Below are 26,546 nucleotides of genomic sequence, written 5' to 3'. Positions count from 1 at the left end.
GGATTTGAAAAACTTTCTTTTGTTTCTCCAGAAGAGCCAGCGCAACCCAATGTACAAGCTGTGCAATTGCATGAGGCAATGTCTGGGAGGAGACGGCGGCCTGGCACAGCCGAGCTAGTCCTCGAGTCAGCAGTGTGACTTATTCTCTTTAACACTACCCTGGTGGCAGAAGGAGTAGGCGGTGCTTATTGCAGCATCACTTTCACTGCACTGACTGCTGCCTCTTCTGGATTTTGTCCCTCCCTCTTAAGAACATAAGAACATGCCATACTGGGTCAGACCAAGGGTCCATCAAGCCCAGCCTCCTGTTTCCAACAGTGGCCAATCCAGGCCATAAGAACCTGGCAAGTACCCAAAAACTAAGTCTATTCCATGTTACCATTGCTAGTAACAGCAGTGGCTATTTTCTAAGTCAACTTAATTAATAGCAGGTAATGGACTTCTCCAAGAAATTATCCAATCCTTTTTTAAACACAGCTATACTAACTGCACTAACCACATCCTCTGGCAACAAATTCCAGAGTTTAATTGTGCGTTGAGTAAAAAAGAACTTTCTCCGATTAGTTTTAAATGTGCCACATGCTAACTTCATGGAGTGCCCCCTAGTCTTTCTATTATCCGAAAGAGTAAATAACCGATTCACATCTACCCGTTCTAGACCTCTCATGATTTTAAACACCTCTATCATATCCCCTCTCAGCCTTCTCTTCTCCAAGCTGAAAAGTCCTAACCTCTTTAGTCTTTCCTCATAGGACAGCTGTTCCATTCCCCTTACCATTTTGGTAGCCCTTCTCTGTACCTTCTCCATCGCAATTATATCTTTTTTGAGATGTGGGGACCAGAATTGTACACAGTATTCAAGGTGCGGTCTCACCATGGAGCGATACAGAGGCATTATGACATTTCCTGTTTTATTCACCATTCCCTTTCTAATAATTCCCTTTTTGACTGCCGCAGCAGACTGAACCGACGATTTCAATGTGTTATCCACTATGACGCCTAGATCTCTTTCTTGGGTTGTAGCACCTAATATGGAACCTAACATTGTGTATCTATAGCATGGGTTATTTTCCCCTATATGCATCACCTTGCACTTATCCACATTAAATTTCCTCTGCCATTTTGATTCCCAATTTTCCAGTCTCACAAGGTCTTCCTCCAACTTATCACAATCTGCTTGTGATTTAACTACTCTGAACACTTTTGTATCATCTGAAAATTTGATTATCTCACTCGTCATATTTCTTTCCAGTTCATTTATAAATATATTGAAAAGTAAGGGTCCCAATACAGATCCCTGAGGCACTCCACTGCCCACTCCCTTCCACTGAGAAAAATTGTCCATTTAATCCTAGTCTCTGTGTCCTGTCTTTTAGCCAGTTTGCAATCCACGAAAGGACATCGCCACCTATCCCATGACTTTTTACTTTTCCTAGAAGCCTCTCATGAGGAACTTTGTCAAACGCCTTCTGAAAATCCAAGTATACTGTATCTACCGGTTCACCTATATCCACGTTTATTAACTCCTTCAAAAAAGTGAAGCAGATTTGTGAGGCAAGACTTGCCTTGGGTAAAGCCATGCTGACTTTGTTCCATTAAACCATGTCTTTCTATATGTTCTGTGATTTTGATGTTTAGAACACTTTCCACTATTTTTCCTGTCACTGAAGTCAGGCTAACCGGTCTGTAGTTTCCCGGATCGCCCCTGGAGCCCTTTTTAAATATTGGGATTACATTAGCTATCCTTCAGTCTTCAGGTACAATGGATGATTTTAATGATAGGTTACACATTTTTACTAATAGGTCTGAAATTTCATTTTTTAGTTCCTTCAGAACTCTGGGGTGTATACCATCCGGTCCAGGTGATTTACTACTCTTCAGTTTGTCAATCAGGTCTACCACATCTTCTAGGTTTACTATGATTTGATTCAGTCCATCTGAATTATTACCCATGAAAACCTTCTCCAGTACGGGTACCTCCCCAACATGCTCTTCAGTAAACACCGAAGCAAAGAAATCATTTAATCTTTCCGCAATGGCCTTATCTTCTCTAAGTGCCCCTTTAACCCCTCGATCATCTAACAGTCCAACCGACTCCCTCACAGGCTTTCTGCTTCGGATATATTTTAAAAAGTTTTTACTGTGAGTTTTTGCCTCTACGGCCAACTTCTTTTCAAATTCTCTCTTAGCCTGTCTTGACCAGCTGGACGGTAGTATAATCCTATCACTATGCTCTTCCCCGGCACACAAGAGATTTCTACCCATAAAGATTCAATTTTGCATTTAGTCTCATGCAGGATGTTTATCCTGTTGGACTCTATGCCATCCCGGACATAAAGCGCCACACCGCCTCCCGGGTGCTCCTCTGTCATTGCGATATAATTTGTACCCCGGTATAGCACTGTCCCATTGGTTATCCTCCTTCCACCATGTCTCTGAGATGCCAATTAAGTCTATGTCATTATTCACTGCTATACATTCTAAGCCTCTCATCTTACTTCTTAGACTTCTGGCATTAGCATACAAACATTTCAAAGTTTGTTTTTTGTTTGTATTTTCATTCTGCTTTTTAATTGATAGGGATAAGTTAGAATTTTTTAGCTCAGGTGAGTTTTTAGTTACAGGCACTTGGACTACTTTTCTTATTATTGGAACCTCACTGTCGGGATGCCTAATTCTAATGCATCATTAGTATCCTTTGAAGATACCTCTCTCCGAACCATGCGCTGCTGAGCGACTGTCGGCTTTCCCCTTTGTTCTAGTTTAAAAGCTGCTCTATCTCCTTTTTAAAGGTTAGCGCCAGCAGTCTGGTTCCACCCTTTTGGAAGAGACTCCCCTTCCCCAAAAGTTTCCCCAGTTCCTTACAAAACTGAATCCCTCTTCCTTGCACCATCGTCTCATCTACCATTGAGACTCTGGAGCTCTGCCTGCCTCTGGTGACCTGCGCGTGGAACAGGGAGCATTTCAGAGAATGCAACCCTGGAGGTTCTGGATTTAAGCTTTCTACCTAAGAGCCTAAATTTGTCTTCCAGATCCTCCCTCCCACATTTTCCTATGTCGCTGGTGCCCACATGTACCACGACAGCCGGCTCCTCCCAAGCACTGTCTAAAATCCTATCTAGGTGATGCTTGAGGTCTGCCACCTTCGCACCAGGTAGGCATGTTACCAGGTGATCCTCACGCCCACCAGCTACCCAGCTATCTACATTCCTCATAATCGAATCACCAACTATGACGGCAACCTAACCCTTCCCTCCTGGGCAGTAAGCCTTGGGGAGATATCCTCAGTGCGAAAAGACAATGCATCATCTGGAGAGCAGGTCCTTGCTACAGGATCCTTTCCTGCTGCACCTGGTTGATGATCTCCAATGATGAGACCTTCTTCCTCCAAGGCAGCACCAAGGCTGCCAGTCTGAAGTTGGGACTTGGCTACTATATCCCTGAAGGTCTCATCTATATATCTCTCTGTCTGCCTCAGCTCCTCCAGGTGAAGCTAGAGTGGCAGACAGATCTAACTCTGTGTTTGTACGTCCTGAGTCTAGCCCAGTACTGTGGCTCCCCACGGGGCTCCTCCCCGTGGGTGTGGTCATCTGCCATAGTGGTCATCTGCCATAGTACCCAAGAATCCACCCAAACATCGCTAAACCATAACGCACAGAACCTCGGTCTCACCTATCCATATGCAGTGTCCCCGCTCTATGGAAATATCGTCCACGGCAACATCGCTGCGGAAATCATTGCCCCTCACACCTTCTAGGATGATCTGAGGATTAGATGTAAAATGTTAATAATTGGCCTTGCACCTGGGCTTCTTTTAAAAGGATTGTTCCCTTTTACCCTCAGTGCACAATCAGAAGCTTTATTTCATACATAATATATGCTGCCCAGGTACAGTGTGAACAGGTTATAATTACAAACAGATGTACAGGGGGATTTCACAAATTCTGGCTACTGTTAGTTTACTTCTTTGTTCTCTTCTTTTACAATAATTTTACAATCAGGAAATACAAGCTTTTGAAAGAATTTACAGTGTATATTAATGTAGTTGTTCACTGTATAATACATTAGGCTTGCTTGCTTTCCCAGTGTGCCAGATAAGCACAAATACTTATCAAGTAAAGCCTCAGGAGGTAATTTTTTCAAAGGAAAATGAAACTGTGAAAAATTGTACAGGAAATTTCCTCAAACCACATTAGTTAAAGAGCCTCACTTTTAGCCTGTTAGTCCCAAGTTCCCAACCCTTAAATTCCTGCTGACTTGCCGAGTTTTTTGTTTCAGTACTTACACACCATCCATAGGAATTGAGGATCCTAGCATGCACTTCTGCGCATAAATATTTACAGGCAGATTTCATTGAAAAATGCTGGAACGCCCATGCCCTGCCCAGATGACGCCCATTCCTGTCCTTTTTTTTGAAAAATTTTTTCTGTGTATTATGGGAGATACACCCAACTTCTTCCCGTATCTCACAGCTTTGGTGCATGTAGTGCATTTAAAATTCGCCTTACAGACCACTGTGACCAGGCCACCTCCTTTATCACCAGTTGCACTTAAGATGGCCCTGGGAGAAGACCCCGATTGTTTCCTGAAGAACTTTGAACAGACTGCTCGACTGGCAGGATGGTCAGAAGAGAGCTAGATAACCTATCTGGGGAAATCTACTTACCAGGATAGTCAAGATGCCTTCCAAACTGCCAATCCAGAACAGAAGGTCACATATTAGGAAGTCAAGGCCTCTATCATAAAGAGAGTGGGACACACCCCAGAAGCCTATCAACAGAGATTTCAGCAAGGAGTTCTTCATCCAGAGGAAAACCCATGGATACGTTTTCGCCGACTTAAAGATGTGGCTTGGAAGTGGCTGTGCCCAGAAGGGAAGACTGGGGTGGAGCTATCCTACACAGTTTTGCTGGAACTAGATGGCCTAGAATACCCTACGCAGCAGTGGATGTGCAAATACCTGAGCCTTATGCTGGAAATGGCAGAGACCTATTACCAAGCTCAGTCCATCCCTGAATCGCCATGGGGTCAGGGGAGTCCATCTAACCCAGGTAAAGCTTGCTGGAGTCTTAAGGACAGGAAATCCTCAAAGCCAGTGGAGCCAGACAGGCCAGACTATTCACATCAACCACAAAAACCCATGGGACCACCATGTTTTAGTTGTAGAGAGAGGGGCCATTTTGCACAAGACTGTCCCCACAGGGAAGAAGACCAGAAGGCTCATCTGCATGCTGTTCCCAGCATCCCCAGGGAGAGGAGTCCAAGGTCCAAGTGAGCAATCCAGGCTTCAAACTCCACAGAACCAGCTTCCAGGGGCCCCACACTCTTTGCAGCAGAAGAGGACCGGAAGGCTCATCTGCAAATCGCTTCCAGCATCCCCTGGGAGAGGATTCTAGAGGTCACAGCAAATGATCTAGGCTTCACTCCACAGTCCCATCTTTCATAGGCCCTGTACCCTTTGCAGTAGAAGAGGACCGGAAGCGCACACCGTTAGGCCCATGAATCTCAAACCTCTCTATCCTTTGAGTGAAGATCAACTTAGTGGTGGTTGAAGAGGACTGGTAAGTATATCTTTGGGAAATCTTAGGACTTAAAAAAAGTTTGGAGAGACATGAAATAGTGGGATAAATTCTTTAGTTTTTGTGTGTGTCTGAGATAATACGCAAGCCAGAGGAAGTTAATTCTAGTCTGTCTTTACCTCCCACCCAGCCCTAGCTCTTGATTTTTAGGCAAGAGATGCTTTCTCATTCAAAATCAATCAGGCTCTTTTCTAAATCATTCTATTGCACTATCCCTTATTGAGAGTTTAATCATCCCTTTGTAGGTCACTAGCAGATTAATTAGTGAATACATCTATAAATTTAAAGTATTCTAATTCCAACTCCCTTAGCAACCTAAATTTAACTAGGAACTCAACAAAATTAAGATGTGATAAATTGCAGGAGGACCTTGCAAAACTGGAAGATTGGGCATCTAAATGACAGATGAAATTTAATGTGAAAATTGCAAGGTGATGCATATAGGGAAAAATAACCCATGATATAGTTACATGATGTTAGGTTCCATATTAGGAGCTACCATCCAGGAAAAAGATCTAGGCATCATAGTGGATAATACATTGAAATCGTTGGCTCAGTATGCTGCGGCAGTCAAAAAAGCAAACAGAATGTTAGGAATTATTAGGAAGGAAATAGTGAATAAAACAGAAACTGTCATAATGCCTTTGTATCGATCCATGGTGAGACTGCACCTTGAGTACTGTTTACAATTCTATTCGTTGCATCTCATAAAAGATATAGTTGCAGTGGAGAAGGTACAGAGAAGGGAGACCAAAATGATAAAGGTGATGGAACAGTTCCCCATGAGAAAAGGCTAAAGAGGTTCAGCTTGGAGAAGACACAGCTGAGGCGGGATAGGATAGAGGTCTTTAAAATCATGAGAGGTCTAGAACGGGTAAATTTGAATTGGTTATTTACACTTTTGAATAATAGAAGGAATAGGGGGAACTCCATGAAGTTAGAAAGTAGCACATTTAAAGCTAATCAGAGAAAATTCTTTTTCACTCAACACACAATTAAGCTCTGGAATTTGTTGCCAGAGGATGTGGTTAGTGCAGTTAGTGTAGCTGGGTTTAAAAAAGGTTTGCATAAGTTCTTGGAGGAGAAATCCATTAACTGCTATTATCAAGTTGACTTAGGGAATAGCCACTGCTATTACTGGCATCAGTAGCATGGGATTAACTTAGTGTTTGGGTACTTGCAAGTACTTGTAGCCTAGATTGGCCACTGCTGGAAACAGGATGCTGGGCTTTATGGACCCTTGGTTTGACCCAGTATGACAATTTTTTATGTTCTTAAGAACCAATGGATATTAATGCCGTGGCCTCACACATTTGTAATTTCGTGGATGTCCCTAGCCAGGGAGTCTCTACTTTTGTGATTGCTGTTGGGCTAGATGGCATTCCAACCCAAGCATTAGTGAACTGTGGGAGTGTGAAAATCCATATTTGAAGAGAGTTAATGAAGTGGGTCCAGATTGACTATGACAGAGTTATGACTCTGGTATGCATCCACGGGGACTAACAGTAGTAACCAACAAACAAGGTACAACTGAAGACCCCAGTCAGCCAAGACAGAATAGAAGTGGAAGTTCTTCCTTGGCTACCATACCCCATGGTGATAGGTCAGGTCTGTCCAAACATTAAGAGCCCGTGGAACCAGTTCACAATGGATTCGTCCAGCCACAACAATGAAGAATTACCGTTTCCAAAACTCTTTTCCTTAGATGATTCAGACCTGTATCATAAAGACTGTAAGACTCATAAGTCCTGGAGGCAATGCCAACATGACAAATACAGTTATGCTTCTAATTTAGAGGCACTCAGGAAGGAAAGGGGAAGAGCAGCAACCCATCCAGAACGTCATACCTAGTCCCTTTCGGATAAGGGGGGACAACCCTGGAACTACAGATGGGCCCAGAGGTAGAATGAGACATTAAAGTGGTCCCAGGAGCATATACAGAGGGTGGACGAGAAGCTAGTCACTGGAGTGCAGGTTGCAGACCCTATTTCTCCTTACTTTGTAATGAAAGGAGATCAACTTTAGAGTCACAAAGGAAAGTGTGGAGAGGGAATTGATAGAACAACTCCTAGTTCCCAAACCATATTGTCAGAAGGCCATGTAACTAGCACATAGTCACCTTCTAGGGTGTTACCTGGGAGAGGATAGAACCCAAGAGAAAATCCCAGCACAATTTTATTGGCTAGGCCTACATAAACAGGTCCAATTGTATTACCGGTCCTGCCCTATTGCCAACTCACAAAGCCTGTTGGCGTACGGGTGGCACCTCTCATACCAATACCCATAATTGAGAGCCCTTTTGAAATGGTGGCCATGGACGATGTGGGGCCACTAGAGAGATCTGCTCAAGGAAATAAGTATATTCTTGTCATTCTGGATTATGCCACAAGATATTCAGAGACAGTACCACTATGGAATATGAAGACCCCACAGTGGCAACCACCCAAATGGAAGTTTTTTCACAACTTGGGTTGCCCAATGAGATCCTGATAGATCAGTGAGTCCCATTCATGTCCAAGGTATTGAAACAACTCTACACCTTGCTCAAGGTAAAAACTGTGCGTTACTCAGTGAATCAACTGCAGACCGATGGCTTTGTTGAGCACTTCAATGAGACCATCGAGCAAATGTTAAGGAAATTTTTGGATGAAGACAGTAAGAACTGGGACTCATTGCTATCCCATGTACTGTTTGCAATCCGCAAAGTGCCCCAGAGCTTGATGGGGTTTTCCCATTTTGAAATACTGTATGGGAGGAGGCCAAGAGGAATCTTGGACATAGCTCACGGGAAGATGAAGGGAACCACTGGCAGAACCTCGTTGACTACATTCTCTGAGTGCAAGAACACCAAAAAAAAAGCTTGAGAAACAAAATATCTATGCCTAGAGAAGGCTCACGATACCCAAGCCCAAGCTTACAATTGCCCCATGGTGCAAAGAGTGTTCCAGCTGGGGGACTGCATCCTTGTCCTCCTTTCATCTTCGGAAAGTTGTTAGCCTGTTGGAAAGGGCCCTATGAAGTTTTGAAAAAAACAGGACTCATGTATTACAAAATAGCCCAAGTAAATAAATGGCCGAAAATTCAAATCTACTATGTAAACCTTCTGAAGAAGTGGGTGGCACAGGTGTGTGGAGTGGTGCAAGAAGAGCGCTTGATCCAGAGGGCAGAACCAAAGTGCAATGAAATTAGATTCCTTTCGAACAGCAGCTCTCCACCACACAGACAGCTGACTTAAATCAGCTGGTAGAGCAGAACAATGAGATCTTTTCAAACTTACCAAGTCGAACCCACCTGGTGAAGCATGAAATCATTACACCTCCTGGAGTTGACGTGCAGCAACAACCCTATCAGATTCACAAAGCCGGATGCAGCGTCATTCATACTGAAGTGAAAGAAATGCTCCAGCTCGGAGTTACAGAAGAGTCTAACAGCAACTAGTCTTCAACCTTGGTGGTGATGCCAAAGCCAGATAGGAGCATAAGGTTCTGCATTGATTTTAAAAAGGTCAACAAGATCTCAAAACTCGATGCATACCCAATGAGTGGATGAACTGATTAAGCATCTGGGTTCAGCCCAATTAATTTCTACCCTGGTCCTTACAAAAGGGTACTGGCAGGTGCCTCTCACTCCAGCGATGAAGGAGAAAACTATGTTCTCGATGCCAGGGGGACTTTTTTCAGTTCATTTTTCTCCTTTTTGGACTCCATGATGCCCCCACAAAGTTTCAGTGCTTCATTGACCGCCTGCTCTGACGACATCAAGGGTATGCAGCCACCTACTTAGATGATATCGTGGGGTACAGCCCAGACTGGAAGACACATCTAAGCCAACTCCAGGCCCTGCTGACCAGTTTAAGAAAAGCACAACTCATGGCCAACCCTAAGAAAAACTTGCTGAGAGGGAAGAAGTTCAGTATCTTAACTACACCCTAAGGAAGGGCAAGATCCATCCGCAGAACCAGAAGATTGAGGTGATCACCCAAGTACTGGTCCTGCAAACAAAAGTGAAAGTGAGAGCATTCCTAGGCCTCATGGGTTATTATAGAAGGTTTATCCCCACTTACTCAGAGAAGGAAGAGCCTCAGAGGAAGAATAGCCTAGTGGTTAGAGCAGTGGGCCATAAACCAGGGGACCAGGGGTTGAGTCCTGCTGTCACTCCTTGTGACCTTGGGCAAGTCACTTTACCCTCCATTGCCTCAGGTACAAACTCAGATTGTAAGCCCTCTGGGGATAGGGAAATGCCTACAGTACCTAAATGTAAACCGATATGATATCTCAGATCAAATGTTGGTATATAATAAACAAAGATAATGCTGTTGTTGAAGAAAGCACTCCAGTGGTCAGATGAAACAGAGAAGGCTTTCAAGGTGCTGAAAGAAGCATGCTCTGAACCAGTCCTGATAAGTCTGGACTTCACCAAACTCTTCAAGGTGCAGACTGATGTCTCAAAAGAAGGCTTGGGAGCAGTCTTGGTCCAAGAAAAGGATGGCCAAGAACATCCTGTGGCATATATTAGCCAGAAGCTGATACCATGGGAGAGACATTACTCAACAATCAAGAAGGAGTCCCTGGTAGTAAAGTGGGCCTTAGAGACCTTGTGGTACTAGCTGCTGGGATGGCAAGTCACACTCATAAAGGACCACCAACAGCTCCTATGGATAAATAGAAATAAGGGGGCTCGATATTCAAGCACTGAGAGGCAAGTTGACTTAGAAAATAGCCTCTGCTATTAGTAATGTGGGATATACTTAGTTTTGGGATACATGCCAGGTACTTGTAGCCTGGATTGGCCACTGTTGGAAACAGGATGCTGGCTTGATGGACCTTTGGTCTGACCCAGTATTTCAATTTTTTATGTTCTTGTTAATTTAGTCGGATAGCTGTGCTGCACAACTATAATATACCCGGCTATCTTAAAGTTATTCAGATAATTATATTCGGCTAACTTCAGATCTGTCCTACAAAGTGGCCACAGTTATCTGGTTAGCTCCACTCCTCCCAAAAATGTCTATTGCCCACCCCTGGAATACTCCTGACTTATATTGCCAGGTAACAGTTTTAAATTTGCAGCTTGGCAATTTAGATGGATAACTTTTTAGATATCCATCTAAATGGCTTTTGAATATCTACCCCAAGGAGTCCAAAGCGAGAGTGCTGAGATATTTCTTGACTCTACAGTCCTTTATCCATAAAATAGAACAAAGGTTAGTAAAGGAAAATATCATTGCAGATTTCCTGCCCAGAGAGGTGTCCCTGGTTGAGGCAAGCACTCACCCGAATAAGACTGAGCTGAGAGGGAGGGTATGTGAGGGAGTGTATAGGAAACTTCCTCAAACCACCTAAAGGGAACCGGCCACAGCTATTTGGCCTGGTCCTCCTTAAGGATCATCCCAGCAAGGGATTCTGGATGAAGGGAGGCTACCCTCACCATGCTACAAGAAGTCAGGGCCAAAAAGGATAGAGAGGCTTTGGGGAGCAGGCAGGAACCCACTCTATGCAAAGATGCCCTATGTTTGATGTCTGTATGTTCCCTGAACTTTAAGGTGAGCTGCATTATTTGTTTCATTTTGCTTTTCATTGTAAATAAAATTGCACATTAGGAAACAGCCAGAGTCTGCCTCCTTATTCCTCCCAGGTGTTTCCCAAGCCACTATTGCCCAAGTTACCGCAGGGACATTCTTTCATAGCAATTGTCAAAAGCTCATTTACCCATGCTAAGTGCACTTAACACGGATAAAACCGTGTTAAGTGCATTCAATGGCATATAATTTAGCAATTTTTAAAAGCTTTTGAAAATTGTTATAATATCTGCCATTGAATTGTCAATAGCTTTTACCCACGTTAAGTGCAATTAAAACAAGTACATGGTTTTTTGACAATTCATATAATAGTATGTTCCATTTCCTTTTCCATTTTTCCATTGAAAATTACCCTGTATACGAGTATGTGGCAATTGTAAGGGAAAATTGAGTTGAATCCAGCTAGAAAGTAATGTCCTGGATTAAATATATCTGGATTAAGACATCCATTTTTTCTTTGCCATATATAATTGGCCATTAGAATAGAAAGCAACAAACACATGAAGTGCCCTGTATTTTCTATTGTTTATTGAAGAATGAATATTTGCCTCTACCCATTCTATAATTGGCCAACCCACCTATTGACTGCTATCAGCAAACAGTTACTTACTATTTTCAGTATTTGCCAACGTTTTGGTGGAGTTGGTTGCTTTGGAGTAGGAGAGGTTACCTTCAAGCATCCTTGAAATAAGGATGAATATTTTCCTTATAAAGAACACACTGAGTACCTACCTGTGTATCACCCGAGATATAAAGCAGGACCACTCCTGAATTCCACTTGTCACCCTTGTTGCCAAACTGTGACCACACGTTCTGAAGAATTCCATTCTGTAGCAGGTAAACCTTCAGCGCCATTGTCTGAGCGACACCAAACATGTGATACCAAAAGCGTAAACAATGAGGCCCTTGGGAATGGCACCGAGGACTCAGCAGCTGAGCTACAGCTCCAGCGCTGGCATCATTCCCTTCAATATAGATGTAGTAACCATCTACAAGAGAAGATCAAAATGACCTGTTTGTAAGGAAATCAGATTATTGTGACAATGAGAGGTAAGGAGCATCCTGTTTTCCAATTCTAAGGCAAGAAAACCACCATAAAGAAACACAGCTCAGATGATGGTATGGTATACAGTGCATGTTTCATGCAGTCACAAAATAAATTCAGTAATAAACAGTCTGATTGACAGTAAATCTGGAACCAACATATCCTGTCTCAACTCTAGATATGGTCTCTGTGGCAGGTGAGGAGTTAAATGAATGGAAAAATCAGCAAACAAGAAGCACTCAAAGTGATTCTCTTTCAGGTCTTCCGTGTTGGGCAAGGAACAACTAGTAAAGCTGTTTACCTCATGGCCAGGGAACTGCTCACAAGTATCCAGTGGAATCTGTGACTCAATATCAAAACCAAAATAGAAGGCAGAAGAGTGGGACCAGTAGTTCTCAATAAGGCTGATGTACTAACAAATACAAAATTGCACAGCATGCTAAAAGAGCTATTAGGGTGTTTTATTTATGACTGGGTGCACTATTTCTCCTTTTAGAATATGAGGTTAACTATTTGCTTTACAAATAACTAAATTTTGCATGCAGTTTTATGCGTGTAAAACGTGTTTAGATTTATAGTTAATCAGTTAGTTCAATACAAAATTAGCCTGTGCATCCAATTTTAAGCAGGTGCATGTATAGGCACACAAATTCCACTTCTACTGTGTAAGTCAGGGGATTTAAAAAGGGGCAAGCCCCCCATGCCAATGCCAGTTTCATCAGTTAAACCAGTTAACTCCTTCAAACACCCCATATTTTAATAGCGTACACTCCTCCCAGTTACCCCAGACCCGTAAAATCTCTCATGGATGGATAGTTTGTTTATTTTTTTAACTTATACCTCCTCCACACCAGAAGCAAACTTATGTTGCACTTAACCTGGATGCACGGCTAGGCGTGTAAGTATTTGCGTGCACGTCTCTTGGCCCTGCACCAAAACTCCCATGTCCCACCCAGACCCGTCCAAGATCCACCCATCTTTCATTTCGAGTGAGATATGCATGCTGCCAGAGATATTCACGCATCTCCCTGGTTTTAAAGGTCAGTGGGTGCACACCAGCCCAACTAGCGTGTGTGTCCTCTAATTGATGCACGCGACAGGCTTTTAAAATTCACTTATAATGCACAAAACTTTGCTCCCATTGGTACATCAGCCTCAGAGTTTACAAAGAAACTGGAGCAAAACTATACAGTTGAATTGATTCAGTAGAATTGGCAAGAGATGGCATGCACCATCTACTCAGCATTTACACTTATGTGAAACAAAGGAGCGGATGTTCACTGTTGCCATCCTATTACTTGGGAATTCATTAGCAGAAGATCTTCATTCTGAGGTTTGCATAGGAACATTCCGAGAAAAGATTAAAGGATTCCTATTTAAGCAGGCCTTTGAAGGCTATCTGGAGTTATTTCATTGGGTTTTTGGCAGTTTATTTTAGCAATTTAATTTCATGTGGTTTGTGTTCGGTGTTCGCTGGCAAACACAGTTTTATGTAGACCTGTGTGTGCATTTAGTACCTGCTTAGGATTTACAGATAGACGGATTGTAAATAATTTAAATAAACAAAATGCACATCTTGTGCTTATTTTGCACCTACTTCCGCTGGTGTGGTCAAATGAAGGTCCTGTTAAAGAACTTGGTGTTGCTCCTTTGTGACGTTTCCAGTCAAAGTTGTCAGTGTTAGATTGTGTCCAGTGACAAAAGTCATCATCAAATGAACACTGAAAGGAACAAGGGGGACCTGGAAACAGCACAGAAACTGCATTATATTTCACTTTAGGACGTTCAGAAGGAATCATTTCAGTTGAATCACAATCATTCTGCAAAGCATTTTCACTTTGCTCCCATTAGTACATTGGCCTCAGAGTTTACAAAGAAACTGGAGAAAAAATATACAGTTGAATTGATTTAGTAGAAACCCTAAGAGGTGGCATGCACCATCTACTCTACTCAGCATTTACACGTGTGTGAAACAAAGGAGCAGATGCTCAATTTTGCCAGCCCATTACTTTGGAATTTGAAAATTGGTTCTTACCTGCTAATTTTCATTCCTAGAATACCACAGATCTGTCCAGACAAATGGATTTTGCATCCCTACCAGCTGATGGAGACAGAGAATACAAACTTTTCAGGAACTGCTTCTTAACTGAGAATGCCACCTGCAGTCCCTCAGTATTGACTTGTACCCAAGCCATGTTGACCACCTCCCACACTCCAAGGATTTCGCCCAGTAGAGCGAGCTGAGGAAGAAGTTGGAACCCCCAACAAAACTGAACCCTCAACTTAGGGCAATGAAAAAACTTCCAATCTCAAAATAGCTTAAACTCTGTACAATCTTGTTCAAATTCTGCATCACCAGCAGCATCCAGCAGCAGGAAACATCTTTCATAATAATAAGGGGATGGGAGTCTGGACCGATCTGGGGTATTGCAGGAATCAAAATTAGCAGGTAAGAACCAATTTTACTTTCCTGTTCATATCCCAGATCGGTCCAGGCAAGTGGGGTATACCCAAGCCCCTCTATACTGGGTGGGAACTCAAAAGACCCGCATGCAGAGCACTTTCACCAAATGTGGGCTCTTCTGGAGCCCTAACATCCAAATGGTAATGTTTAGTAAAAGTGTGCAAAGAGGACCAAGTTGCTGCTTGACAAGTCTCTTGCAGAGAAACCAAATGACACTGCACCCAGGAGGCTGCCTGAGCCCTAGTAGAATGCGCTCGCAACCCCTCTGGGACCAACCAACTTTTACAGATATAGGCCGAAACAGTTGCCTCCTTTAACCATCTTGCAATCGCGCTCTTCGCCGCTTTGCAACCTTTCTTTGGACCAGTGAATAAAACAAAGAGCTGGTCCGACCTCCACAAGTTATTTATCAGCTTGAGATACCACAATAGAACCCGACACATGTCCAAAAGGTGAAGCTCCCTTGCATGAGGTGTATCAGATGTCAGGCACAGAAATCCCAGCAATTCAATTCCACTGTCTGGCTAAGTCGACACAACCTTATGCAAAACGGAAGGCACTGCACGCAGTGAGACTTCATTTTCCAAAATCCACAAGAAAGGATCTCTGCATGATATGGCTTGTAGCTCCGAAATTTGCCTGGCTAAACAAATCACCACTGTCTTCAGGGTAAGGTCTTTCAAAGATGCACTTCTTAATGGTTCAAAGGGAGATCCACACAATACTCGAAGAACCAGATTAAGATTTCAAGACAGACAGTCTATGGACCGGAGGACGCAAATGCTTTGCTCCTTTAAGAAAATGTACTATGTCTGGATGAGACGCTAGCAGCCATCCTTGCAGCCTTCCTCTGAAACAGCCCAAGGCTGCTACCTGGACTCTAAGAGAATTAAAAGATAAACCCTTTGACAAGCCATCTTGCAAAAAGGCCAAGACCTGGGCAACATTCCCTGCAAAGGATCAGCATCAAGAACCATACACCAGGACTCACTTTCCAAACTCTGACATATGCCAAAGAAGTAGAAGATCTTCTAGCCTGTAGTAATCACCGGTTCTGTTTACACCTTCAAGCAGAAGCGTCGCCTCTCAAAAGTCAGGCCACTAGACAGAAGTGATCCTCCTACTATGAAAATATGGGCCCTTGACGCAGCAATTCCCTCAGGTGGCTTAACTAGCGGGGGCCATCTACTGCCAGCTGAACTAGATCCAGAAATCATGGATGGCGGGGTCACTCCGGCGCCACCAGGATCACTCATCCAGGATGTTGCTTGATGCGCTGTAACGCTCGATCTTCGAGCAGCCACTGGGGAAATATATACAGCAGAAGTCTTGCTGGCCATGGCTGAACCAGAGCCTCAATACCTTCGGAGCCGAACCCCCTCCAGCGGCTGAAAAACCTGCTCGCTTGGCATTCTTCTGCATTGCCATAAGATAAAACTGGGGCTCGCCCCACCTGGGCTGAATGAGGGCAAAGGCCTCAGCTGACAGCTCCCATTCTCCCAGGGCCAGCTGTTGCCTGCTGAGATAGTCCGCCTGCATATTGTCCACACCTGCCACATGTGAAGCTGTTAGTATTGCTAGATGATGCTGCTCCAAGGCAAAGAGTTCCTGAACCTCTTGAGCCACTAACCAACTCTTCATTCTGCCCTGCCAATTGATATAGGCCACTGTCATTGCATTGTCCAAAAACATGCACACTGCACGCCCCTGAATCCAAAGAAGAAAGACCAGCAACGTCCTGTGCACCGCTCTCATTTTCAGATGGTTGATTGACCAGGATGCCTCCACTGGCAACTACTGCCCTTGGGCCGACAATCCTTGACATACTATTCCCCAACCACTGTGGCTGGCATCTGTAGTCACAGCCATCTAGTCTGGAACCTCTAGATCTACTTTCTCCAAATTGGGATGCGACAGCCACCACGAGAGACTGGATCTGGATTCCTCCTGGAGCAACAACAGTAGCTGAAACTCCTCTGGCAACAGATTCCAATGGGACACGAGTGCCTTCTGAAGCAGTCATATGTAAGAAAAGGCCCATGGCACCAATTTCAGGGTGGAGGCCATGGAACCTAGCACTTGTAAATAATCCCAGACTTTGGGAACTGACAGATCCAGCAGCTGAACCACCTGCATCAGCAACTTGACCATCCTCTCTGGGGTCTTGCCTAACTGGGTGTCAAATCATGCTCCCAGATATTCTAGCAACTGAGACAGCTCCAGGTGGCTCTTCGCCAGGTTTATCACCATACCATAAACGCTCAGTAATCTGTTGAATGGAACAGTGTCACTCCATCTCCAACTTCACCTGAAGGAGCCAATCGTCTAGGTACAGATGCACTAGTATCCCTTCTCTTCTGAGGGACACTGCCACCACCACCACCATCACCTTCGTGAACATTCTTGGTGCGGTCGCCAGCCCGAAGGGAAGTGCTTGAAACTGAAAATGTTCTCCTAGCACCATGAAGCATAGAAACCTTTGATGGTCTGCTTGGATGGGAATGTGGAGATATGCCTCCATTAGATACAAGGAGGCGAGACTCCCCCTTGCATACTGCTGCAATCAATTTTTGCAACATCTCCATCCAAAAATGTGGCACTTGTAAGGCTGCATTAACCTTTTGCAGATCTAGAATGGGCCGAAAGGAACCCTCCTTTTTGGGAACCACGAAGTAAACCAAATACCTTCCTCGACCCCATTCGCCCTATGGAACTGGGATGATGGCTTCCAAGCAGTACAGCCTTAGAAAGATATCCCACACCGCTGCCCGCTTGACAGGTGAAGCACAACGGGACACCACAAAGGCTTCTTTGATGGATTGTGAAAATTCTAAGGCGTAGCCGTCCCTGATCACTTCCAGAACCCACTGATTGGAAGTGATTCCAGTCCACTTCTTGTAAAAATGGGACAGCCTTCCTCTGACGGCTTCCAGGGAGGAGTAGACCAGCCCGCCTTCACTGAACAGATTTCACACCTCCAGAACCCTATCCGGCAGCTATCTCTGGCCAGTCTACGTGTTCCTCGAAAGGACTGCTGCCTTCCTGAGCCCTGCTTCTATGTGGATCCGGAATAAAATCTCCTCAACTCCCGAAAGCGAGTGCACAGGGGAAAGGTCTTCTTGCTCACTTTCTTATCTTTGGCAATTTATTCCCTTTAGATTCTGCCAAATTCTTCCATCAGTTTCTCCAGATCCTTCCTGAACAACAACTTTCCTTTGAAGGGGAGATTGCAAAGCTGCACTTTTGACCACTCATCTGCCAACCAATTACAAAGACACAGGAGTCTTTGAGCGGCTACCGTGGACACCATATTCCTGGCCAACGTCCAAACCATATTATACTGGGCATCTGCCACATATGCCACCCCTGCCTCCAACCAAACCTCCAGGCTGGAATCAGCAGAGTACCCAGAAGTTTTCTCCTGTGCCTTCTGCACCCAGCACAAACAAGTTCTCTGAATTAGGCTAGCACAGACCACAGCTCAAAGGCCTAGTGCTAAAACCTCTAGCAAAATCTCTAGCTTCTGGTCCTGGACATCCTTTAGAGCCACTGACCCTGTCTCGGGAATGGTCATCTTCTTTGTCACCGCCGACACCGCCGCATCCACCTTCGGAAGCTTCCAAAACTCCAAAGTGTCTTCCGGCAAGGGATACAACCTGGCCACTTTCATCCCTGCCTCAGGAAAATCCCATTCCCAGTCAATCAGCCTCTTCACCTTTGGCAAAGGGAAAGCCTTCGGCGGTTCACACAGCCCATCCAATAGCTGGTTTACACCCTCTTTGTCCATATCCTCCTACATGACCTTGATCCCCAGTTCTTCCAAAACCTGGGGGATGAGAGGCTGCAACTCCTTCTTAAGGAATAATATCACCACCCTAGTGTCATCCCCTTCCATGAGAGAAACATCCTCCTCCTCTGGGTTGCTGCCCACGGGACAATAGTAGGATCCGCACTCAGATCAGTACCCGGGTCATTTCACAAATCTTCCTGAGGAGTGTCTCCTTCTGAATCTTCCAAAATGTTCTCCTCCTCTCCCAATTGTTCCAGGCTCAGCAGGCAAAGAATCCCCCCCCCCCCCCCAGACCTGGAAGATGCCTCAGCTCAAGGCCTCTTAGCTAAGCTCTGGGACCTACTCACTTACCCAACGTTTCTTTCTTGGTGAAGAGGCTTCATACAGCAATAACACAAAATCCGCGGAAAACCTGTCAGGCTCTCAGGCTCACTGTCCTCTTTATCCTCCAGGTCCTCCCCTGGCTCCCCTGCCACATCTCTACCTTCTCCAGACTCCTGTTGTACTAGAGAAGTGGGGGAGGGGAGTCCCTGCACTCCATCCAAAGCAGGCCTCCTGCCACGTGGAGACAAAATGGCCGCTGTCTCCTTCAAACCCCTGGGGCCTCCTGGACAGGGCCTGCAGACCGCGTGCAGAGATCTCCTGTTTAACCTTCTGTTGAGGCCCCTTCGCCTCCAGAGGCACAGCTGGTGCCTAGCAGCACTGCACTGAGGCGCAATCGCCTCCCACCGCAGGCCCGCCAAACTTTCCCATGCTCCGCGGGAGGTGCCATGAAGTGCGTTGCGGCCCACAGCCAAAAATAACCCCAAGTGGGATTACAAAACCAGAACTCTGCCGCCACAGCCATTGCTGTCCCTGAAAACGAGCCATGCACGCTTCCCTTCTCACCCCTGATGCGCAGCCGAACACCGAATGCCGACTGCCACTCGCAAAGAAAAAGCCTGCACAACACTTTTATTTTAAAGACACAGCCACCAAGCAACCTAGACAGAGAAGCAAAGGGAAATTATACTTTCCTGCTTTCTGGGTGCTCCTGGCTGGTGCAGTCGGCCGATCAGGTAAGAAGGCCTCAGGGGGAGAGCGAGGGAACCAGGACCCCTGGTTTTCCCTCCCCCCTGGAAATCAAGGGTCAAGCCTGGCTAGGGACTGCCAACTCCACCGTTCGCCCTGCTCAACCAGAGGGATGGCCCACAAAGGAACCTAACACCTCTGGGAGCACAAGTCTTTGCTTCTTCTTTCTTCTCTTTTCCTAACTCTATACTCCTTTATTCTTTTTTTCTTTAACTAAGTTAAGACTTCAGGTTTGCATCTCTACCATCCGCTGGAGAGAGAAATACTGAGGGACTGCAAGTGGCACTCTCGGAAAAGTAGCAGTGCCTGAAAAGTTTTATTCTCTGCCTCCATCTGCTGGTAGGGATGCAAAACCCAGTTATCTGGACTGATCTGGGGTATGAACAGGAATGTGAGTCGACAGCTAAAACAAGGAGAAATAGTTATATCAAAGAACAAAGCAGGCATTGTGGGTTACTGTACAGGTTATCAACCTAGGCACAATAAGTTTTGTAACAAAAAGAGAATCTGCACTTGAGAGGTAAAAGAAAACATTCCTGCGGCTCTGCAGTCACTAAGCCAAAACGTGAGTGTCCGAGAAATAAAATTTGATACAAAGGCAAAAGGATATCTTCCAGTCTTACCACTGGAGGTTAGGACATACTGTGCAATCAGTTTGAATGTTGTCATTAGCAGGATAACTATATCTATTATATCTATACATCCTAATGTTTGTAGTAATACCCCGGCTACATATACCATTGAAAGAAGAATAAATAAGTTACAAGTCACATATAATATATAATCTACACAGAATATAAATCACATCAGCGAAAAGGGATCAAAAGACTAAAACTGTGAGAAAATCTAAACAGAATCTATTAATAGAGATTTTTTTTAGAGAATTTGCTCAAATATGGGGAAAAGGACTCACTTAATCGACCATTAAGCATGATCACGCCTTAGGGACATGAGCAAATAATATTTAACAGTGTTCCTATCTCCTTTGATTACTCTCTTTCTATATATACAGTATATTTATATGTCATAAAATGCATAAATGCAAAGTACAGTGCACACCTGTGATGCTCATGGTAGTTGTAGACATTACAGATGAAACTTGTAAAACAGAAAAAATGAAAAATGAATGTAACTTTCTGTAACTAATATTTAATACTGTCTCTATCGCTTTGGTTCCAAGTATATTTTTTATTTATATAACATAAAATGCATACATGCAATGTACAGTGCCCACCTGTGATGGTCGTGGTAGGTGTAGATGTTACAGATGACTCTTCTAAAACAGAAAACAAAAATGAAAAATGAATGTAACTTTCTGGATTTAATATTTAATACTGTCTCTATCGCTTTGGTTCCAAGTATATTTTTTATTTATATAACATAAAATGCATACATGCAATGTACAGTGCCCACCTGTGATGATCGTGGTAGGTGTAGATGTTACAGATGACTCTTCTAAAACAGAAAACAAAAATGAAAAATGAATGTAACTTTCTGGATTTAATATTTAATACTGTCTCTATCGCTTTGGTTCCAAGTATATTTTTTATTTATATAACATAAAATGCATACATGCAATGTACAGTGCCCACCTGTGATGATCGTGGTAGGTGTAGATGTTACAGATGACTCTTCTAAAACAGAAAACAAAAATGAAAAATGAATGTAACTTTCTGGATTTAATATTTAATACTGTCTCTATCGCTTTGGTTCCAAGTATATTTTTTATTTATATAACATAAAATGCATACATGCAATGTACAGTGCCCACCTGTGATGATCGTGGTAGGTGTAGATGTTACAGATGACTCTTCTAAAACAGAAAACAAAAATGAAAAATGAATGTAACTTTCTGGATTTAATATTTAATACTGTCTCTATCTCTTTGGTTCCAAGTATATATTTTATTTATATAACATAAAATGCATACATGTAATGTACAGTGCCTACCTGTGATGGTCATGGTAGGTGTAGATGTTACAGATAACTCTTCTAAAACAGAAAAAAAAGGAATGTAACTTGAGCATATAATATTTAATATTGTTCCTATCTTTTTTGCTCACGCTCTCTCTCTATCTATATATATATATTTTTTTATGTCATAAAATTATATAAATGCAATGTACGATGCACAACTGTGATGATCGTGCTAGGTGTAGATGTTATAGATGAAACTTCTAAAACAGAAAAAACAAGAATGTAACGCTTATGCGACTAATATTTAATAATGTTCCTTTTTCTCGGGGGGGGGGGCGCTCTTGAGCAGTGACCAAGATGGCTGCCTTATCCAACTGCTCTGTGAGATCCTAGCTAATTTCGGCTCTCCCACTAATTTTCACAGTTCGCCTCTATATTTTGCCATATATTTCATCCTAATTAGGTCAGCGGCCAAGTCTGGGAAAATCGAAGCTGCCTTTGCAGCCAGAGCTGGGATAAAATGACCTAAACCCGACCTCTATAAATTGGCCTCCACAAAAAACATGGCGTTGGAGGACCTTATTTTGGCTGAACTCTGACTTCTAAAAGACATGCTTCAAAATAATATAGATTCAACTGCTGCCATTCGTTCTGACCTCTCTGAGAAGTCTCAATGCTTCGCCTCTTGTGCTGCGTGGCTGGAGGGTGTCGAAGCACAAACAGAGTCTCTTTTTCTAGCAATGGCTCCACTCCCCCAGCTTAAGCTGAAAATGGAGCGTCTGCAACAAGACCTGGAAATCGGGCTAACTGAAACTGGCATAGCAATGTGCGACTATTGGGAGTCCCTGAAAGATTAGAAGGATCGAATGTTCGAAAATTTCTCACTATCCTGATTCCATCCTGCTTGCAGTTACAATTCGATCTGCCCTTTGAGATCGAGAGAGAGCATCGGATCCCTTCTCGACCTCTCCAGAACTGTAGGTACCCGCGGTCTATTATTTTTAAACTCCCACAGTAGAGGTGCTTACAGCAGATCAGGCCAAGTCGCTGATTGTTTATCAAGGGCGTACTTTACTTTTCGTTCTGGACCTGGCGAAAAACACCGCAGCCCAAAAGAAGGCTTTTTTGGCATTTCGACCCAGTCTCCAAACACTGGGAGCTCGGTATGATCTTTTGTACCCAGCGCGGATGCGCGTTACTTGCCATAATCAAACTAAAACCTTTGAGGCGCCAGAGGTTTTGGATGCATTTCTCTCGTTGCTGGAGTTGGCACAAGAGATGGTGACATGACTTTCAGGCTACCTGTGTCTTAAATGTGGCTCTTCGTTTTCTTGCCTGCAGCGGTGGTTTTGATTTGACTCCTTTGACACTCTTCATAATTGACTTTTTATTTGAAGATTTTCTGCCAGTTTTTCCTTACAGGTCGCCATTGTTTTTGGCTCATTTGCCTTACCTAGGCATTTTTCTTTTTTCTCTAACTTATGGGAGATGTTCCTTTTTTCTTCACATTTCTGCTCCAGTTGGATCTTGCTAGCTTTTGGCTCTGCCCCGAGGCTCGTTTTTTTGCTTTGGGTTGCCAATTGATTTGGCTACTGATTCCTGTTTATCTTACTCCATGTATTTTGCTTTTTTGTTGTTTTTGTTTTTATTTTTGATCTGCTGCCTATATTAGTTTTCTTAATGTTTCCTTGTGGCTTGCTCTTTGAATGGAGAAATTGTGCTATGTATTTTTTCCCTGAGCTTACTCTCTGGCTTCAGTTTCTGCTGTACAAGTCATCTCTCTTAATGTTAATGGGTTAACACACCTCATCAAATGGAAAAAAAATCTGGGCCTATTTGCACTCCCTAGATCCCGATGTGGTCCTCTCTTCTTCGGAGTCTCTTAAACTGAAATAGGCTTGGGTAGGGGAGGTTTTGTTCAGTCCAGCATAACATAAGGAGGATAGCCATCCTGTTCTACAGTAGACCTTGAAGGCCATTGGGTTTCGGCGAAGGTCTCCTTTGGGATGGAGCAATTTATTTTTTTCAATTTATATGCCCCCCAATGCTGATGATCCTGCTTTATTTCAAGCTGTTTCCTCACAGCTTTTGACAGAGGATGCTTTCCATTTGATAGTAGGGGGTGATGTTAATCAACCCCTAGAACTTATTTTGGATAAACAAACATCAACTAGAATATCTTACACTAGAGCCCATATGGCATTACATAATCTAATTGAAGCAACTGATTTGGTGGATTCCTGGCATCTGTTACACCCCACTGCTAAGGATTTCACCTTTTTTTCTGCTCCTCACCTCACATACTCCCGCATTGATTATTTTTTAGTTTCTGGTTCTCTGACCCACAATGTCATCTCGGCCTCCATTCAGCCTTAGTGTCATCATGCGGCGGTCTCCATCTCCATTGTTTTGCCTTCCCTCTCTGTGGAAGATCGAATGTGGAGATTTAATCCCACTTTATTAGAGGACATGGCTTTTCAGGATTATTTTCGGGGGGAAACTGAGGAATATTTCCAGCATAAAGGGATGCCAGATTTCGCCCCTCCTACTGTGTTGGCTGCCTTTAAGGCCACCATCAGGGGCGAAAATATTAGTTATAGTATTAGGGTTAAAAAAAAGCTCAGAGAGCTAAACTCCATGAATTGTGGGATTCTGAGGCACGTTTGGAGAAGGAGCATATTTCTCATCCCGCTACAGAAATTATGGTATGAGTATAACAAGCTTTTAAGTCATAATGATGGGAAAGCACTCTTTTCTTGAAAAGCATAGTACCATGCTGAGAATAATAAAAGTGGACATTTATTGGCTAACTACTTGAAAAAGAAATGAGACAAGAGACGGATATCTGTGATTCGATCTCAGCAAGATGTTCTCTTGTTATCTGATACTGGTATTTTGCAAGCTTTCCATGATTTTTATGGTGGTCTACATATAAGTCTGAATCTAACTCGCCTGTTTCTGTTATCCATGCCTTTTTTTCACGGCTGCCTCACCCTACTCTCACGCCGGGCCAGAGAGAGTCTCTTGACTGTCATATCACGCTGAAAGATAGCTCATCAGCATTGGCTACTATTAAAGGAGGGAAGACTCCAGGGACAGATGGCTATACAGTCGACTTTTATTGTGCATTTCAGAAATTGTTGGTTCTCAAACTTCATTCTTTTTTGATACGTTGCCCTGTTATCCTGATTCTGATTTTCTCCTCCTTTTCGGAAGCCTGTGTAGTGGTACTCCCTAAGCCTGGGAGGGATCCTCAGCTGATTTCCAACTACTGTCCGATTTCACTTCTCAACACTGATTATAAGCTTTTTGCTAAAATCCTGGCTATGAGGGTAGTGATGATCATGGGATCCCTAATTCACTCTGACCAATCTGTGGTTTAATTAAAAATAGGCTCATCTCTAATAATGCTCGATTGTTTTTCCATATCCAGGAATTAGCGAAGCCATCTTCTTCTCCAATTATTGCTCTGTCTTTGGATGCTGAAAAAGCGTTCAATCGTGTTGAATGCTTATTTATTAGAAGCTTATTTATTAGAAGCTTTAAAATGGTTTGGTTTGGTGCTTCTGTTTTAAATTGGATGAATTTACTTTAACTACCACCCTACTGCCTTTTTATTTCTCAATAATAGGATGTCTCCTTGGTTTAACCTCCACAGAGGCACCAGATAGGGATGCCCCTTTTCTTTTTAATTTGGCTTTGGAACCATTACTTTTGGCTATTCGTGCTAATCCTGCTATTGAAGGTCTGATGTTTGGTATGATATCTTATAAGCTTTCTGCTTATGCTGATGATGGTTGCGAGGTCAGGTACAGCTGGAGCTCTGGGAGAGAATCTGTGGGGAGGCCCCGAGGAGCGGGTAAGAGACACAGCAGTGAGGAACCCCACAATAAGCAAGTTGGAGTGGGAAGCAGTACCTGGGTGGAGACCTCCGAGAGGGTGGCGCTAGGTAGGCCCGAGGAGCAGGAAGCGCAAGGCAGGAAGAGCAGGAGGTATACTGCAGAGGCAACCCCGAGGGGAAGAGCTGGGTAGCGAGGAAGGTACTGATGATAACATAGGCTAACCCACAGAGCAGGGAAGCCCTGATCTGGTCTCCAGGTAATGACATAGGCAACCCCGAGAAGTGGGGAAGCCTGGAGAGTCTCTGGAGTAGAACGTAGGCACCGCCCCGAGGAGCAGGGAGCACAGACAGTCACTGATGTGAAACGTAGGCACTGCCCAGAGGAACGGGGAAGTATAGACAGTCTTTGATTTAGAACGTAGGCACTGCCCCGAGGAGCGGGGAAGCACGGAGATAGGTCTCCCAAGTGGTGAAAGCGTTCCCTAAGGCAACTCCAAGGAACGGGGAAGCTGCGAGTAGGACCCCTGGGAGGCGCAGGGCTAGCCCAAGGAGTGGGGGAAGCCAGGGTCCAGAGTCCAAGAAGGTCCGAAAGTCCAAGAAGGTCCGAAAGTCCAAGAAGGTCCGAAAGTCACCACAGGTCCGAGGAGACAGGCACTAGTAGAGTAGCGATGGAACTCGTTGCCAAGTCGGCTAGTAGGAGGCTAAGGCGGTGCTTAAGAACCCTGACCCAGTGATGTCATCAGTCAGAGACACCCCTGATGTTCCCGCCGTAGCAACTTCAAAAGAGGGCCCGGTGGCGCGCACGCGTGCTAGGAAGGCCCAAAGTCGGCGTGGGTGGCGGCGGCATCCCGGCCGCGACGAGGAACCAGGAGGTACACAGCGGTGGAGGCTAGCCTGCGCCGCGAGCAGGCCCAGAGAGGGCAGCAGGACAGTACAAGATGTAAATAGACGCGGTCACAGCCATCTGCGACTGAAGGTCATAACAGCAGCTGAATTTATTGATTGTCGAGCTAAGCTTGGAGAAAAAGGAATTATGTTTATGTCACAGTTATTTGCAAATAATAGGTTATGTCCATTCAAGAAGTAAGAGAAAACATGGGTATCATTGTTTTCAGCTTAGATTCTTTGAACGACTGTCATATAATAAGGAAACTATATTCATGGCACCCAACCAGCTAGAAAGAAACCCGTTACAGAGGGTAACATTCAAAGGGACTTCTGCAGGTAAACCAGTGTTTTATTCACAGAAAATGGCCGTTAA

General features: G+C 44.0%; 1 protein-coding gene across 1 annotated transcript in view; it reads right to left on the bottom strand.

The window, feature by feature from the left end:
* The window catches only part of LOC115099616 (IgGFc-binding protein-like), a 277,960-nt gene that overhangs the window by 181,398 nt on the left and 70,016 nt on the right, over nt 1-26,546 (bottom strand). Inside the window, exons 15-23 of the mRNA XM_029617348.1 lie at nt 21,654-21,704; nt 21,478-21,519; nt 21,299-21,340; nt 21,120-21,161; nt 20,941-20,982; nt 20,762-20,803; nt 13,800-13,943; nt 11,890-12,146; nt 3,673-3,763 (exon numbers count right to left, since the gene is read on the bottom strand). Coding sequence (XP_029473208.1) covers nt 3,673-3,763; nt 11,890-12,146; nt 13,800-13,943; nt 20,762-20,803; nt 20,941-20,982; nt 21,120-21,161; nt 21,299-21,340; nt 21,478-21,519; nt 21,654-21,704 — 753 coding nt within the window. The remainder of the gene's footprint in view (nt 1-3,672; nt 3,764-11,889; nt 12,147-13,799; nt 13,944-20,761; nt 20,804-20,940; nt 20,983-21,119; nt 21,162-21,298; nt 21,341-21,477; nt 21,520-21,653; nt 21,705-26,546) is intronic.

Source organism: Rhinatrema bivittatum, chromosome 9, assembly GCF_901001135.1.
Source record: "Rhinatrema bivittatum chromosome 9, aRhiBiv1.1, whole genome shotgun sequence".
Classification (NCBI taxonomy): Eukaryota; Metazoa; Chordata; class Amphibia; order Gymnophiona; family Rhinatrematidae; genus Rhinatrema; species Rhinatrema bivittatum.
This window is presented reverse-complemented; position numbering and strand designations above follow the sequence as displayed.